Consider the following 19402-nt stretch of genomic DNA (forward strand, 5'->3'; position numbering starts at 1 on the left):
TTTGTTTTTGATTAAGAAAATGTAACTCTTGACTCATGTCACTTTAATTAGCATGATCTATGCTGGCGTGTATGCGTAGAAAATCCGGAGATATAGCTTGAATGCATCCACATTCCCCTGAGAAACCACAGAAGGCTATAAATGACCACTTTTATTTATGACGAAAAATATATAACCATTGGTTATATAAAAAAATATGTATGATCAAGCAATATGTCAGAAATATTATATTTCAGAATTATTTCAAATAAGGAACACTATTTTTTAACGTACATTATTACAGCAACATTTCTTTATAAAGTATTAGTTAGTGGACTCGTTCTAATCTCCAGAGTTTGTTTGTACAGAAGTTCCACAAATAACCCCAATTAAACACATGCTGCTAAATTCTTATTTTCTAAGAATTTTCAACATAATTTACACTTTTGCAGAAAATCTGAGTAAATACATAAACACAGTGCAGTACATATTAGATTAGTAATTATAGAAGGTTTTACCCTGAAATGTGGCACGCAGCGAGGGCGTTTTAGCTGCATTAGTGTCTTGCAGATTAATATGTGCGACCTTTATTTACAGTAAAGGGGACCTGCTGGCTTTATGCTGAAATGTATTTGACTTCAGCTGCTGTGTTAATTCGTTAGACTCTGGAACACTTTGTTCACAAAACAAGAATTCCTAAAGAGAACTCCAAAAGTGTTAATAATTGATTTTTTGCTAGGAGTAAAGAATGTACCCCTTTGCTTTGGTTCTTTTTAAATACACAATGATTTAATCACTGCTCTTTGGAGGCAAGCAGCAGATGGTCCATTGGTCAGGCATTTTTAGAGACAACCATATCTTGTCCTCCTCTTCTTCAGTTCCTCATATAAAGAAAATGCACTCATATCTCAGATGGCCCAGCAGAGGTTATTTGACTTCTTTGGTACGGGAATCAACGGCTATTGTAACTTTGTAGCCAGAGGAGTACATACTTTTAGGAAAGACTTGGAGTAATTTTTGGCAAAGGAGAGCATTCATCGGTACAAGGTAGAGGACTGCATTGGGATGCGGGTCTCGCGGGACATAGACTCCATTCCATACCTTCCTATTAAGCAAGTGATAGTAGAGAGTGATGGACAACAGGGCAAGAGAAAGCATCTATGCCCCCCAATGTTTATTTAAATATTTTAACCATCCCCCACACTGGGCACAGGATAGGGTCTGTGCTTCCTGTATAGACCCACATTTACGTTTTTAGAGCATTTATTTATTTATTTATTTATTTTAATGTAGAGTGGAGGGTGGGAGATATTTTTTTTTCTTTTTGTAATTTTGCACACTTCAGGAGAAGACATGCGAGTTGTGATTCAGTTCACATGCCTTCGCCTGCAAAAACAAATTACAAAAAAAATCATAAAATCATCAGAGATTACTAGTAATCATAGCTTACTAAATATTTACTCTTAACTCAACTGACCTCTCAACTTCTTTGTGAATAGACAATACATAGCAAAAAAAAATGTTTAAAAAATGATGTTTTTCAGGCTGGTTTTGAATGTGTTATTTGTAACAAATTGGTGAGACAGTCATCATAACTGAATTCCGCCACTTGTTTTATTACCTTTACAGCCCCCTACTGTCTTGTTTCCACTTGATTGACCGCTTTTCTTATAAACTGATGCTCAGTGTGGTCTGAATAAAGCTTTGATAATGGTGAAATACTTATGGTATTTCTTTTTACAATAGTGATTGTCCACAAAACTATTGTAAGCAATGCTATTATTTATTTACACTTCCTTCTCCATATTTTTTATTAGGCACATCAGTGAAGCCCAGCATCACTGAATGTCGGCCCTCGCAAATGGAAACGTTCACGTGTTATTGGACTGATGGAAAGTTACACAATATGTCATCACAAGGCTTGTTGAAACTTCAGTACAGGAGACGGTATGTTCAGTTAAATAATTTTAAATTATTTTATTTTTTGCTCAGCTTCTTAGATGACTGCTGAAGGAACCAGGATTAGGAGAATATAACCTGTCATGAAAAGTAACCACAGCTAGTAGTCATACTCCCCGTTATGTTGTGAATCATTCCTACAAGAATTACTATTAATGTATGAAATGTTTGTAGACTAAAAGTCTCCTGACAGTAGGGAATTTTAAATGACAGCAAGTGCATTCACAAATATCGGTAAGATATGGTAAAAAAACAAAACAGGCAGGGTATAGGCAGGACTGAGAGGAGCCCAAACCCATATGACTCTATCCTTACTTCAAAAATAGGAAGCTCAGTTATCCAGCTTTGATTGATGTTGGATAAGATACATGTGTACAAAACTGGAACCAGAAGAAATTAATACAAACATTTGGTCCTGATGATACTTTTGTGATGGGAACATTAAGCGATGCCTACTTCATCTGTAGACATCTGCCATTTGTTTAGGGAAAACGGATCCTGATTAAAAGGCATGTGATTGTGACATGTAGTATTTAGAGAAAATGGGGATATTTTACCATTTAACGGTTGTTCCTTCTTCCAGGGGGGATGCAAACTGGATGGACTGCCCAGACGCTGTTTCTGGTGGGGAAAACAGCTGTTATTTCAGTCAAACCTTCACGGATGTTTCTAAGTATTATTGCTTTCAGCTTGTGAGTGAAGATGTGATCTTTGACTCGCACTGCATATCACTGGATAACATAGGTACGTTTCTCCAGTTTATTGTAATAGATATAAAATCACATTATAGTGCATTGTGTAACTCTACACACGCCATTAGATGATATGTGTTCAACATCAATGTTTCTTAGTCTTTATCCAACCAAGTATCCCAAGCATCAAGCTGTGTTGTCCTCTAAATATGGATAGAGCTTGTCAAGTTCCATCTAAACACTTATTCTACACCAGATAGGTAGCCATCATTAACCACATAATATTTCCTGATCTAATCTGGAGCCACCCAGCAAACTCCCTGGTGAATATGAGAAGGCCCTTAGCAAGAAGGTCCATGATTTGTTCATTGAGCTCTGCATGATCATACTATATTTCGCCAAAAATAATTTGGAGAATGACGTGATTTGGTATAATTTGTACCATTCATTGATTGTTTTCAAATCCAAACAGTGAGACCAGACCCTCCCGTTGCTCTGAGTTGGACAGTTCTTAGTATCAATTCATCCCATCTTTATATGGACATAAGGATAACATGGGAGTCTCCACCATCGGCGGAAGTTGAGGACGGGTCAACCGCACAACAATATGAGGTTCAATACAAGGAGGTCAATAGTACTGAATGGAGAGTGGTAAGTCTGCTTTCCTTGGTCCTTATTCTACTGTACTGATTTTTCTTCGAGGTTAACAGTCTTAAATAATCTAGGCGAATATTACTAAACTGTTTCAGTCTGTGAACACAATTCCAGGGTAATGAATGGAGATTATAAAGATTGTAAAAAAAATGTGGATGCGTCGCTGGGCTTCACCTGGTTAATTCCACGTTACTGCAAATAACTCTTTTTTTGCTGCTTTAATTGAATATTCCTTTCTTCAAGTCTGAATGAATGATGTCTTGTTCTTTGCGCAGTCCTATTAATAAACAGGTCATGTGGCTGGTGTTGTCTACAGTACATATGTATTTGTATAATGACATCGTATCCCCTCTATGACGCCTTTTTCTAATGTAAACAAATGTAACTTCTCTAGCCTTTCTACATAATTAAGATGTCCCATTGCTCTTATGGATTTTGTAGCCAGCTCTGCAGTTTTCAAGCTCCATAATGTTCTTTTCTCAAGTACAGGTGCCCAAACCTGCACTGCTTATTTGAGGTGGGTTCTTACCATTGACTTATACAGGGGCATCATTATATTTTCCTCCCACTAGTCGGTATCTCTTTTTATACAAAACAATATATATAACTGGACCTTCCAGCAGCTAACTGACATTGAACACTGCTGCTAAATGTATTGTCTATAATTATTTCCATTTTTTAAAAATTTTTATAATTTTCCTAACACCCCACTTTAAGGCATCATTTACACATTTATTTTTCTATTTATTTTCCCCAAATTCATAACTTTGCATTTGCCAACATGAAATCTTCAACTATATTGACTTCATGGGGCAACCAAATGATTATGACAACAGCCATATTAAAGCCATTGGATATCAGGATATCAGCATGCCAGAGGAGCGTTGGTTAACATTTAATGCGTATAATGAACTGTAGTTTTATTGGCTTGTTAACCCCCTTTTACTATAGCAAGTAATCAATAAAAACAATCTAAAGTAGACATTACCTGATTTTATATCATTGTGTGTTTATTTTTATTTTTTTCTAGGCAGGTCTAACAAATGCGACATATATACAGATATATTCTTTGAAAATAGGAAAAGAATACTTGGTCAGAGTTCAAAGCGTACACAGCGGAAGCCTTGGTCTTGCAGAATTTAGTGATATTTTACACATACCAGCAGTTACAATGCCAGGTGAGTAATACAGAATGTTCCCATTCTTTTACAGTTTTTATATGTTAGATGTGTTTACTGTGAAATAAATCACTGAGGGTTTTAATATTAACTAAAAAATACAAATGGACAGTAGCCAGGTATTAAATGGTATTACCACCCGAGAGTCCCATAGGCGCAAAAGCCAGGGTTGCCACAGTGCCTAAAAAGTAAAAAACTTATTTGTTTCATCTAGAAACTGATAATTACAGTATGAATAAACAGGGAGAAAGGTAATAAATCGGTACTGTATGGAAATAAGACGTTTTTAAATTGAAAGCACAATACCAATGAAATTGTATTTTATTCATTTTCCTATTTAATTTGGCTTTATTTTGTGTAATTATTTTGATATCATTCAGTCTATTATTTCTTGGAAATCACACCGTGGAAAATAACCTTTGAACTAGAGGAAATAAGCGTCTACATTTCCCTTTAAATTAATCTGACATATATTTGGAAACCTATATGAATGCCATTTAAAAAAAACCAAAAAAACTAGAGTGAGTAAATTCAGACCTTATTTGACGGTAGAATCCTCTTAAGGTTTGCATGTTTCACACTGAAAACATGCATTCTACAATTTTTTTTTCAACCAGTTTATATATTGTTTCGGACCTTTAGTGCAACCTTTGTGCACACATTTACAAATATCAGTGTAGTTTATTTCACCCCAGTTTCATTTCCACATTATTAATGTGACCTTTGACCACACCAGTCTCTGGAGTGTTCTCAGAGGTTAGTGTGTCATAGGCACGTACATTCGCAGAAATGTTATCATGAAACATTTCACATGGTGGTATTAGGTTAGTCTTTTACACAACACAAACAGCAGGAAGCTGGAGACCGCTGCGGGAGCTGGGAATAAAGGCTGAAACTCCATAGTATGCAGAATATTGTGGTTTTTATTGTACATTTATAATCCACCAGCAGCAGGGGTATACAGCCCAGAAGGGAGACAGAGTGATAAACACCCAACGCGTTTCGCGCTATACTTAGTGCTTTATCATAGGCACTAATAATCCATTACTTACATTGGTATTATTAGCTGCTGTGACAGTAATGATTCTTTTTTTTATTTTTAATCTAACATTAACAAAATCTAACAAAAAACATTTAACATTTTGGGGGCCCACACTACCTTCAAACATTTGAAATTACCAAACAGGTTAAAGATACGGCTGGGCTGAGGCTCTGCTGACAACTAAAAACTCAACAAGTGCGAACTCAGCTGACGAGACTTGAAGTGTCTTTGGTGAGGCATGGGCTCCATCTCTTGCCTCTTCTCCTCCCTCCATCACTATCCTATGGTATCGCAAGGGGTGATTTGTTTTTATTTAGTGGGTCCATTTAAGCACCTGTTGGGGGCAACTTGTGGATATAAAAATATTTTTTTAATAGTGTCTAGAACTTTAAGTTTTAAATCTTTCAAGCCCCATCCAGCATAGCCAAGCAATGCAACCAAGCCTTTGTTAAGTTTGCAACATCGTAACAAGTAGAGCAATAACAGTTTTATGTGGTTTTCACCAATGAAGATTGACATAATTCTGCTAGCCTGAGGTCCAGAAGAAGTTTTAGCTAACAGTAACAAAAAAACAATTGCAATGCAGGTAAAACTGGGTTTTGAAATAACCCTAGCGGCCAAAGATATTTAATAAAACTTTGGTTTTCAGGCTAGTTACTGGATCTATAATCCACCTGTTGTTATCCAACGTTCCACACCTTAATGAGCCTGTACATATTTATTATTGCTAATATTATTAATGTAGTAGCCTTTAAGCAGAAGTTGTCCTGTCTTCCAGTACATGACCGCTTTGACTAAGAATTCTAAACACTGCTTCTGATAGACTTTCTTCAATGGATGGGAACTGTAACATCAATGTCTCAATGGCATGGGTTATTCTGCTGCCTTGTGTGGGTTTTGTGGGTGCAGTGCCTAGGGGGGTGCAGGGATTCGGTTTAAAAAAAAAACAGAGGAAGAAAGCACCATAGGAAAAAGTTATCTCTGCTTCCCTCTACTTGTACATTGTTGTCCAACTTGGATCGCAGGACCCAATAGATGTAATAATAATGTAAACACTTAATCTACAAGTGCGGTGGGTTATTAGGACACAAGAGCTGTGTGGACAAGATTAGCCCCTGGATCAAAATCTGTTATTTGTTTAATAATATCACCGTCTTCTCCATGAATTTAAAACAGGTCTGGTATTCTAAAGCCTAATGTAAAGAATGTCTGTTTCCCAGAACTGGACCTTACTTGCCCAATTTGGCTGGATGTTCTTCATAACCTGTTTTATTAATTTTACAGCCCTATTTTGTACTGTTTCAGTTCACTGGCATTTTTCTCCTGAAATGAGAAAATGAGAAAACTGAGAAAACTGAATTGATATTCTAAGTATAACTGAATACTTATGGCGTATTTGTTGATTGGTATATTTCCAAGGTCTGGAGCACCGTAGCTGTTCATTTACAATGTATTTGTCTAAACTATTGTAAGCAATGGTATTATTTATTTAATTTTATGTAACCGTATATTTTGGTCTTTTTTTTCAGACACATCAGTTCTACCCAGCATCACTGAATGTTGGTCTCCTCAACTGGAAACATTCACTTGTTATTGGACCTATGGAAATTTCTACCATATGTCATCCCCAGGCTTGCTGAAGCTACAGTACAGGAGACGGTACGTTCAGTTAGATGATTTCTAGAGATAAACCTTTTAAAACATGTAACTTGACGGGTGCACAGCCTGGGGCTGGCCAGGAACGAGCCTCGAGTCATGGGCGTCTGGGGATTTTCTTGACACCAATATCAGTATGGCTATAACAGTGATCCCGCCCTCATGTGATGACCCTACTATACTTGTCCCCTCCTGTTAATGCCACATCCCATCAACAGGACACACTATATATACATATGCACACACAAATGCATACTCACACCTAGGAAGTAACCGTACACATAGTCTCAAAAATTTAGCTAGGCGTATATTTAAAACACAAAACATTCAATTGAGATCAAAGAGCATACTAAGGATTTGTGTCTTAAAGGCAAAATAATCAATTTATTTTAACATAGCAGTATTGCAAAACTAACACACATGCACAGACACTCACACTAATATACCGACACTCACACTACCATATCCAGACACCCAACATTAACACGCACTCACCCAATACTAACACACACTTACACATCCAGACACTCATACTAATGTAGACAGTCACACTAATACACATACCCTCACACTAACACACCCAGGCACATACACTATCATACCCACCCAGACTAACACAAATGCACACAGACACCCAGCAGTAACAGATACACTCAGACACCCACCACTAACACACACCTAGACACTAATACTAACATAGCCAGACACTCACACTAACACACATGCACACACTACCATACCCAGACACATGCACTAAACATACCCAGACACTTAGATATCCACACAGAAACTTATACTAACACACACTGTCACACCCAGACACACACTTATACACACACACACATGCTACTCACTTACCCCATGAAGCTCCAGGCTGTGCTACTACTGCGCGATTACACAACATTACATGACCCTGCCTCCTCCTTGAAATGCCGCCATCTTTCTCAGGTGGGCAATTGCATCCCCTCTGGATCCCCCCATGGTTGCAGCTAGTGGTACTCGACACTACAAGTGTGCAGTGTCTTTGTTTTAGGGGCACTTGGGTGCAGTCCACTCCTCACACCCGCCTTAGTGAGCCCCTGGTATTTGGCTTTAACATTGTTGATGAGGCCTAGGATACATGTCATCAAGTACTACACTGAAACCAAAAAGAAGAAATAATCTAAACATTTGGCACTGATGGTGATTTGGTAAGGGAAAGCTGTGCCGATGTGACTGTAAAAACTTTTTGTTTCCTGGTCAACATGTGAAAGACATTTTAACCTAACATGTGTAGTTTTTAGAGGAAATGAGGAATATGGAAATATCACAGTACTGTTCCTTCTTCCAGGGAGCACGCAAACTGGGTGGACTGTCCAGATACTGTTTCTGCTGGGGAAAATAGCTGTTACTTCAATCAAACTTACACTGATGTTTGGAGGGCTTATTGCCTTCAGCTTGTGGGCGACGGTGTGATCTTTGACACGCGCTGTTTATCAGTCGATGAGATTTGTAAGTTCTGCCACCAAACAAGTATCACATAACACCCCTTGGCCCCACCATTAGTATCGGACATATTGTGAAACTGGTTAGAGTAATATAATATATCAGGAAAGGCTTAATGACCCAGGACAGACAAGAGATGATTTCTGAGACCTTTAAATACACTGTAAGACCAAGAGTATGTGGACAGCCCTCCTAATTATTGAGTTTAGATGTTTCAGTTATATCCAACAGGTGCTAACAGGTGTATACAATTAAGCAGCCATCTCCATAAACAAACATTGGCAGTAGAATGGGTCACACTGAAGAGCTCAGTGACTTTAAACATGGCGCTGTCATAGGATGCCACCTTCGCTACAAGTCTGTTCATGGAATTTTTGCCCTGCTAGATCTGCCCCATTCAAGTTGTAGTATTGTGAACTGGAAACATCTAGGACTAACAGCTGAGCCATGAAGTGGTAGACTATCCACAGAGCAGGGTTACTGAGTGCTGAAACGTGTACCACGTAAAAATAATCTGTCCTCAGTAACATCACCCACTACAGAGTTTCAAACCGCCCCTGGAAGCAGACGCACTGTACGTCAGGAGCTTTGTTAAAATGGGTTTCCATGGCCGAGCAGCCACACACAAGCAGAAGATCACCAGGCGCAATGCCAAGCGTCGGCTGGAGTGGTGTAAAGCACACCGTCACTGGACGTACATATAGGTGTGATGGTCAGATGTCCACATACTTTTGGTCATATAGTGTATACATATATATACAGTACATTGGCATTGTTTGCCCAGTTCTCTGTTGGTTCAAGATTTTACCAGTCATAAGTAAGAAGACATAGGGAGGCTGTATCTGTAACATAAGAATAATGGAACATAAGCTAAAAAAAATAATATCAGTGTTTCTCCAACTAAGGACAGGGCTTGCCAGCATGTATGTGGGATGGTCCAGTTTGAAAGGTCATTCTACGCTGTATATCAGTGGACCATCGTTAAGTGGTATCACATCTGTATTCAATAGATCTAATCAGGAGACTAGTTGAATCTTTTCCCTCAGGTTTAAGTCCCCTCATTTGTTCACCAGCCTATGCAGGCCATGATGGGGTCTACGAGAATTCCTTGTTGTGGAATAATTTTATGAATGACTTATAGTTTGATACAGTTTGCCATGAATTAATTATACATTTTTAAAATCTACTCAGTGAGACCAGACCCTCCCGTTGCTCTGAATTGGACCCTTCTTAATATCAGTGCATCGAGTCTTTATATGGACATAAAGGTAACGTGGCAGCCTCCGCCATCGGCAGACGTTAAAAGCGGATGGATCTTACTACACTATGAGGTTCAATACAAGGATGTTAATAGCACAGAATGGACAGCGGTAAGTCAGCTCTTTTAGTCCTGATCCTGCTGTGTTAATTACAGAATTGGTTTATATAACTCTGTTTGTATTTATATAGCTTTATAATAAATCTAGTTAAATAATATTGCATTGTTTTAGCCTGTGGAGACATTTTTAATATAATGAATGGCCATTATTTTGTGGCACAGCGACCTAAATGGCAACCGCAGCAAGGAACCCAATGCCAGTGGTTTAGCACACAGTAAGCACGTCCATCTGGCGGTCAAGTTGGCAGAAGTAAAAAGAAGACTTATGTGACTGATTTTAATGTGGTCATTTCCCAGTCTTCCCATAGCACTAACTGAGGAAATTATGCATAGTTGCTCCCCTATTAACTAGCCACTGGTGGTGTGTAGTCATATGCAGAATAAGGTTAAAATTTACTTGAACCTACCCTATATGTATACCAGCCGCCATTTTAACTTACTGTTCTTAGGATTTGCATGATTATTCCACGCCATTTAGCAATCCCTACACTTTGGTGGAAGATTACTGTTTCTTACAGTCTTTGGGTGGGGAAAGGAAAAGTGAGATGTCTTCGGAATAAGAATGCTAATGTTCCTTGCTGTTTATGTCCAAACACAGTAGATAAAAACAATTTTGTACCAGATTTTGGGGTTTTCTGCCAAGATCTAAATGGGCAGTTTAAAGACAAATCTTTTACGTGGAGGAGGTAAAACACACATAATATTTGACCATGTGAGACCAGTTATACCATCAAATGCCTTAACTGTTTGGACCCCATTTGTTCAAAAATAATGAGCTGACCCTGAGACTGTTTGCATATTAACCCTTTAATTGTCACAAATAGCTCTGCTGTAGTGATGCATGTGACTACCAAATTACTCTCACAGTCTATATAAAAACAGTTCTACGTCAAGAGGAAAAGATGTTCTAAATTATTTTACTTTATCCAAAAGAGATTTCAGTTATGATAAACCAGTGAGAAAAATGCGCGCACCATAGTGACATCCATTATGGTCCCCATAAAATAAGCTCATATAGTTTGTGGGTGGAGCATTAAAAAATTACAATCACGTGGCATAGGCTGAAATAGGAGGAGGGACAGTAGAATTGGGAGTGGCTAAAATGTAGCCACACCCAAATAAATAAATGGAATTTTAGCAAAGTGCTGGTTACAGTTTTTGGAAATCTTGGCCAAAACATGATATATATGGGATGACACCCGAGTCATCAAAAGTGTGATTCTGAAATCTTTTTATAATAAACTACAGTCTTATCAGCAAACTGTTTAACCATTTGTACTATACGATCCAGCTACAGCATACTTTTGGGTTACAATAATAATCCGTATTTTCATGTTTTTTTATGTGTTTATTTTGTTTTATGATTTCTTTTGCCTTTTTTTTTTTGTAGATGAGTTTAGTTACTACAACATATGCGCCGATATATGCTCTGAAACTAGGAAAGGAATATTTGGTCAGAGTTCGAAGCAAACAACATGCAAACGAATATTTTGGAGAATTTAGTGATATCTTATACATACAAGCATTTCCAATTCCAGGTAAGTAATACAAATAGCAACAATAACATGTCGCCACTGTTTGATTGTTGTATATTTGTATACATTAGATGTATGCATTGTGAAGTGTTTACTACTGATTTTTTCATTCAGTAAAAAAATGTCCCGCATTAAAAAGCAGTATTAACATTACTTACTCACAAAAGCTATTTCTCCCCCCTCCCCACTGTATAAGAAAATATGAAAAAAATGTTTGTAGTTGAGAGATTGGCAAATCATGGATAAACATGGGTGAAGAATGGTAATAATTAGGCAGCTAGGGAGGCAGTACTAGAAGTAAACGGTAGCCACTTCCCTCCCATCATTCCTTTTAAAAGTCTCTTCTGGTAAGTGCTTGGTCTGCCTGCACTGGGGACTCGTATGCATACCTAGGAACTTCCCAGGGTAGGCTACGTGGAGCTCTCGCTCTTTTGGGTTAGTGGCTTCGTGAAGGGCTAGGGCTGGCCCTAGGCAGCCATTCTTGGGTGGGAAGTAGGTGAGAAGCAAGTGTGGCCAGACAGCACCCCCCCTGCTCTCAAAGAAGAAACTCACCTGGGGAAGCAGAGAGATCCCAGGAATACTCATATGGTAGCAGAACATAGTACCGCTGCAGGGTTCAGCCAGAAACTCCACAAATAAGAGCTGATTACCAAGCATCTGGACAGGTCCATGGAAACACTCACTTTTATGGAGACCTGAGCAGGGGTGTCTATATTCCTCTAAATGTCTTGTACGAGCCATCAATAGGCCACAGAGATATATAAAGCCTACCCCCAGACTATTCCTAACCGCAGCCCCTAAAACTAAAATGCCCCTCTCTGGCTAATTTCAAATGTTGGGGGTAATAAGTATGATATAACATTTTTGACACCGTGAGCAACTTACAAGTCTGCTATCAGATTTTGTGTTATCCTAGTATTCATAAAATCATAGGGCTACCTTTTAAGTGGATCCTGATTTTTATGTATAGCCCATGTACATTTTTCTTCCCAAATAGCGAGTCCTGTTTAATATAGAAACATATATGTATATATATATATATATATATATATATATATAGTGTTTACATATTTTTGTTGTATTAATTAGCATACAGCACCCTCTACAGTAAAGTGGAGTTTTGTTTGTTGGAGGATGAATGTAGTAAAAATACTTTTTTTAAATTTATTTTTTTATTACAGAACCTGAGTTACCGTGGCTGCTCTTTGTTGTCATTGGGTTATCCTCCGTGTTGGTTGCCCTGATGTTCATCATATTCTTTAAAAAGGATAGGTATGTGATTTATAAGTAACCATTGTTATTTGTAAAGGGAAACTACAGATTTTTTTTTACTTATTGTAACCTTTTAGAAATATTTATATTTCTATAATAATGAGAATCGATGTCATTTGAAATCTTCCTTTTCATTTGCATTCTGTCAGCAGGAAAAATACAATATTTCACAAAGGTAAAATACAATAGGACGTTAAGAGTGCTATTTAGGATTATCAATAAACAGTCTTGATTTTGTGAACGTATTAGAACTTTTATACGTAGATCTGTTTTTTAAAAAAATAGAACAAATGGCTGGTTTAAGCAAACATCTTCCTTTCTTGTTGAATTATATTAAAAAGTACTGTTTTTTTATGCGAGGACATGAGCATTAGCAGTATTTTCACTATTTTCACTATTTTCACTTCTGCAATAGTAATTTCCCTGTTTTTCACCAAAACTACATGTGGTTTTATTCGGTAGTAGGTCTTTCATTACAATATATATATATATATATATATATATATATATATATATAGTTAATAATCACATGATCCCCAGTGTTCATTATTTGTAGATGGTGTTGAGATAAAATACTGCCTTGTGCTTGCATTGTTACATAAAATGATTGCTTACATATTTTATTATTATTTTGAAGGTTGAAGGTCTTGATTCTGCCCCCAGTTCCGGTTCCAAAGATTAAGGGAATAGACCCTGACCTATTACAGGTGAATTCATCAACAATAATTACACTTTATTTATAGAGCACCAGTTTATTCCTTAGCACTTTTTCAATAGAGGACAATACAAAATTAACAATAGCATTAACATTGACAAGGAGAAGGGGATCCTGTTCATGCAAGCTTACAGTCTATTAGGAGGTTAATGGTGAGATACTAGAAGGAATAGGTAAAGCACAGGTAAACTTTCCAGTAGTTTGGAGGCTGGAGGAGAAGGGAGATAGGTGAGTAGTTAGATAGGGATGTAGGGAACGTGTATGTGAATGTGCCAGTGGAGAGGGAGAGGTCGAATAGATAGGTTAGGATAAGTGCAAGGACACTGGAAGGAGAAGGTAGGAGACGTCAGTAATTAGAGTCAAGTGAGCAGGTAGAGAAGTGAGGGGACAAGATGATATAAGAAGCCTTGTTAGCGGAGACAGGACCGAAGCAAGGAGAGGGGTTGATATTCATGCTATTTTATTTTTTAAATGGCTTAAGCAGTGAAGTCGGAATGGGATGGAGGTGCAGGGAGACAGATAAGTTTTAAAAGTTAGAAATAACGAGTAGTGAATTAAAAGTTGTGAGTAGCAGGGATATGATTATAGTTTTTGTTGTCGTTATTTGTTTTTATAATTTCCCTACTTCCTACATGTGTATTCAACATATATTTTCCATGTACTTTCTAGAAAGGAAAACTGGATGAAGTTAACTATATACTGGCTAATCACGAGAGCTATAAACAAGAACTGTGCATCGAAGATCCATGGGTTGAATTTATTGAGCTGGACTTAGATGATGCAGAGGACAAGACAGCAGGTTCAGACACTGACAGGCTTCTTGGAGATGAACATATGAAGTCCCACAACTGCTTGGGTGTTAAAGATGACGACTCTGGCCGTGCAAGCTGCTGCGAACCCGATATTCCTGAAACTGACTTCAGTAACAGTGACACATGCGATGGTACCTCCGATACAGGACAGCTTCAAAACACAAAAGAAAACGAGGTGGATCTATTGTGCCTTAATGAAAAACCGACCATTGGATCTCCTACAAACCTCCACTTGCCAAATACAGAAGATCTGAGCAGAAATCCTGACAATGATAAGATGTGGCCTTTACTTGTGAATGAAAATAAATCAACAAGCATTCCAGCCTCAAGCCAAATGAAATCAAAGTCCAGTATGGATTTCTATGCCCTTGTAAGCGATATAACTCCAGCTGGACGACTTCTTCTCTCACCAGGTCAAAGAACGAAGACGGAGAATGAGGAATGCCGTGAGCCACCCATTCTACATCCTGTAAACCTTATCACAGACAATGCTTACATATGTGAATCAGCCATGACAGCGTTTTGTGCTCCAAATTTACCTTCCCCGAGAGAGAGTCAACCAAGTATGCCACCGAATGCTAAGGATGAGAGCTACTTCACCACAGAAAGCCTTAATATTGCTGCCATGAATTTTTGTCCAGCAGATAAAGCTTCAAGCTTTCCTACAGATAAGGCTTCGAGTTATGAGATGCCTGTCCCAGACTATACCTCCATTCACATAATAAACTGTCCACAAAGCCTTGTGCTCAACACCACCGTGCTGCCAGAGAAAGGTTGCCTCGCGCCATGTGGCTATATGTCAGCTGACCAAATGAGCAAAGTAATGCCATAGTCAGTTGTTGTATGGTATTTAAAGGCATGAGCTTGTACATTGAAACCAAAACATTGTATAACGTGTTAAGTGGTTATGTTTGTATATCTAAAGCAGATATATCTAAATGTAAGAACATGCCAAACATTTATGTCTTAGAATGTTAATGTGGGCTGTCCGTAGTTACTGTTAAATTTGTGACACTAACCATTGAATTGTGTGTTCAGTGAGGCAGGGGTTACGTTAGATCGGAAATAAAATGATGCGTTTATTACAATTGGGAATAATGGACAAAGATAAAAATAAACGAGGAAATCAGGGTAGTTTTGAGTATTGTAACGTTAAGCTTAAAGTAATATATTTTGTTATTATCAAGCTTAAAGCATGAATTTTGATATTATACTGCATGGTCTCTCACATAGCAGTTCAGCAATTATAGTCACTGCAGTTTAATATGTGGCTGGCCTCTGTTTCCGACAGAAAATTCATTTTCTAGAGAACCGTTTTTTTTTACCTCCAAAAACATGTCTTTTTTTTCTACTACATATTAAATATTTGCTGTATTTGTACATAAACTTAAAATCTACATCTCAAGTGAAATATTTGCAATATTCAGATGGGATATATTCAGAATATTAAACTTTATATGCAGAGAGCCATAACGCTTTTTGTATTTTAACATGAATTTTTTTTTTTCTGCAGTGCAATCAATTTAACTTGTAATATAATTTTTAAGGATCTGTTTTTGTTTTGTTTTTTTTTGTTTCAAATTAAGAAAAAAATATTTTTAGACAAATATTGGTATTTTAAGATGGCAAACATTTTAATATTTGTAAAAAATTGGGAAATACGGGCTAGTGGCAAGAGCCAAGCTATGGCCAGGAATATTGCTATTTTGCTCTACAGTAAATGAGTCTATTGCGCATGGCTTTCAAGGTTAAAAGTCTAGAGTCCTAGAAATACATTATTTAGTAAGAGAAAAATATGCATAATATATACCTATATATGTGATTCTCTGTCATTGTCTCCAACAACTGCATATATATACTCTCTTTATGTCCTCAGCTTTTAATTCCAACTGATAAAAGGACAACATTTTAAAAGATTATGAGTATTAGAGGATCATATTATATTGAATAGGCGTAAAATTGTATTTTGTAATATCTGTAAGCAGGGAAAATATTAGCTTTTAATTTTAAGTAATATATTTTAACAGATAAAAAAAATATATATATACAAGCCTTTCCTGCTAGTTTAGGTTAAGGTGTTTAAAATGTGATCTGTAGGCAATATACAAAAACCACATATGCACGCACTCAACTCAACCAGCTATGTTAAGTAAGTAAATGTACGTGGAAGGGGAATCTGTTGTATAATTTTCCACAAAACACAAAGTTTATACATACAGGGAAGGAATATGTGATTAAGCGACAACTCCGTGTTTCACAATGCGGATCACTGATTTTGTTGGTCTGAATGACGTGTATATATATATATATATATATCCAGGCAGAATTCTAGAATGTAATAATTCAGGAATAGAGATTTAGACTTGGCTAACTTGCTTTGTGAGCTGTTTTGTTCTGCAAATAGATAGAGGAAAAAAAGCAATGCTAAGCCAGGTCTAGAACCGTATGCAAATCAGTCTTAACAGAACTGTATGCAAATCTGTTGTAAGAGACGTTTTGCATATGAGAACACGGACACCATATAATGCACAAACATCATCCGCCATTAGAAGTTGATTGTAAAATGTTTTGCCTTTTAGGTAATAGCTATTAACTTGCTGCTACAATTTGTCTTACAATTATATTAGTTGTATTATAAATATTATTCATGCTGGACACTAATGGGTCTGTTCAACAAAAATGGTAACGTCCAGTTGCTGTCCTTTGCTTCTCTTTGACATCAGCCATAAAAAAAAAATGTATTCTTGTTTCGCGTATGATTGTTAATTTATAAATCAACAGCACTAATTATCAAATTGCTAAACACTACAAAAAAATAGCCCAATAATCCCTGAAAAAAATTAAATGAACACATTGCTAAATATATTTTATGTTAATATGGGTTTGAACTGTCGAAATATGATTGATTAGCTTATAGCTACATTTGTATGAGCCTTTCTTTACTAACCAAAGTTTGGGTCACTTTCCATGTGTGAGATCCTAGCGACGCTCAGTACTAGATGATAGCACATTAAGAGATAGGCTAAATGAATGAACCAATTCAGACAAGGTTTAGAGATATTGGCGCATGCATGTGATGACAATTCACTTGCTTACAACTGGTGCCTGGACCGAGCTTATTGCGACCCTGTTCAAGCCATCAGCATCGAAGCTTCTGAAAAAGAATAGGGTGCTGAATCGGCATAAAGAGAAGAGTGTGTGTTTGTGTGTGTGTGTGTGTAATAGCCCCTCTACTGTTTAATGCACTCAATTGGATTTGTATATGCAGGTCTCTGGCACAAGAGTGTTATTCCTGGCTAGTTGAAATGTTAGGTGTAAGGCTATGAAGAGCAGAAGTCAAGCCCAAGGAATCTTAAGGTTTTGAGGTCTTAGAGCAGGTAGATGAGATAGGACAACAGCGGGCCAAATAGCTCTTATCTGCTGTCAGATGATATGTCTTTAGTTTGCTTATATGCAGGGGTATATTTACTTGTGAGGCCACGTAAGCCCAACCTGAAAGCATGCCGTGTCTTAAAGCTTGCGGACCCTTTAGTTGAAGGCAGCACAGCCACCATAAACAGGCCAGTTGGGTAGCAGATCTCCCACTCTAGCCTCCACGTTGTCCCGATGTACAATGGAGCGGTTAAAACAGAGATCTGCACCCCAGTTTAGTACCAGGGGGACTGCTGCCCCTTGGACTTGCCACCCTAGGCCAAGGCCAGGATGTGCCACTGCCTGTATGCATTGAGCTTGTCTATTAAGTGTTCTGTCTTGTTTGTCATTTCTAGAGCGTTAAAAATGCAAAGAATGGCTTTTGGATCATTTCTTTTGAACAGACCCTCCTCTATAAATTTTATAAAACAAAGTATTTTATGCTATTATCTAATAACGTTTTATAGCCAAAAATAGATAAATACCTCAGTCAGTTTCAGAATGTCAGTTTGGTACTTTTCTGGTTATATAAGCCATTACTACGGGGGAGATGAACTGATATTGTCAATGAGATTCATCTGTATGTTATTCAGCAAACATATGTTTTAATGTAAGACAATGGAGCAGACAGCCTTCTCTTACTAGATATCTCTCTCAGTTCATGAAATGATAGGTCATCTCCTTCCTTGTGTCTTTCAATTGATATTTAATGTTCACTACAATTATGTCTGTGTTTTTTTTTCTTTCAGACTTAAATAAATTTATTTTCTTGGACTGGTATTGTGTACTGAGTTTTATTCATTGATCTAAAGGAAAAGTGCAACAAGGAAGGGCCTTAGTGGACAAGTGCAGATACCGACAATAAGTTACCTGTACTTCCTAACCTTTATATTTCATGCGAAAAAAATAAAACTATTTTTCCTGTAACCAAATATCTAAATTTATAAACAAAATAATAAGGGTTATTTAAAAAAAATATATAAGGTGTGTTTAAGAAAGTTGACTTTTCCTCCTTGCAACCAATGGAATAAAAACATATAATTGGTTACTATATTTTTTTTAACTTACTTTTTAAGTGAACACCTCTTTTACATAACCCCAAATATTCGGGCTTCGGGTTTGTGGGTTACCCATAAAACAGACCACCAAGTCATTTAATCATTGTTATTATTATGGCATTTTCCATGTCCCTAGTTTAATGTCAAACCCCTGTTCTGCTCACATCTGCAGATTGCCTACTACCATTATATGCTGTCTTTGCCCAAATAATAATGTCTTTATTAGGGTGGCATCTGGAGTGTTTGTCATGTAACCGGCAGCTGTGGTTACGTGTTATACCTGTTATGTAATCCGACATTCTCTATCAAACCTTATATGTCTTTATAGATAACTGATCTGATGGCCCAGAGCTAGGATGTTACATTTCGGGCTTTTCGTCTTCTGCATTTATGAAAAATACATATTGTTGTATTTAATATTTAATGTCCAGACCAAGCTAATGCCACTTAATGATATATAGCCACCCACAGCAAAAAGATGAGCGAACAGACCTAAAAATCTAAAACAAGTCCCATAGTAATGTATGGGCCACTAGATTCCATATGGATTCCATATTGAGTTAATGTAAACTTACA

At 37.3% G+C, this 19402-nt stretch overlaps 1 protein-coding gene across 1 annotated transcript; it reads left to right on the forward strand.

Annotated features, from left to right (window-relative positions):
* The first annotated feature begins 1044 nt into the window (after positions 1-1044).
* Positions 1045-15189, forward strand: LOC149283985 (growth hormone receptor-like). Its single transcript, XM_089497311.1, has 8 exons — positions 1045-1123; positions 1797-1926; positions 2522-2682; positions 9837-10015; positions 11414-11561; positions 12740-12830; positions 13468-13537; positions 14215-15189. The coding sequence occupies exons 1-8, from the start codon at positions 1045-1047 to the stop codon at positions 15187-15189; spliced, it is 1833 nt and encodes a 610-aa protein (XP_089353437.1).
* The last annotated feature ends 4213 nt before the right edge of the window (positions 15190-19402 follow it).

This window comes from Sceloporus occidentalis, unplaced genomic scaffold (genome assembly GCF_023333645.1).
Source record: "Sceloporus occidentalis isolate IW3139 unplaced genomic scaffold, rSceOcc1.0.p SCAF_101, whole genome shotgun sequence".
Taxonomy (NCBI): domain Eukaryota; kingdom Metazoa; phylum Chordata; class Lepidosauria; order Squamata; family Phrynosomatidae; genus Sceloporus; species Sceloporus occidentalis.

Excerpts from the sequence above, each read along its gene's own strand:
- LOC149283985 (XM_089497311.1), top strand. The coding sequence starts at position 1,045 with ATGCGGGTCTCGCGGGACATAGACTCCATTCCATACCTTCCTATTAAG. Across the intron at positions 10,016-11,413 it reads ATAGCACAGAATGGACAGCG|ATGAGTTTAGTTACTACAAC; the intron begins GTAAGTCAGCTC and ends TTTTTTTTGTAG. Across the intron at positions 13,538-14,214 it reads TAGACCCTGACCTATTACAG|AAAGGAAAACTGGATGAAGT; the intron begins GTGAATTCATCA and ends TGTACTTTCTAG.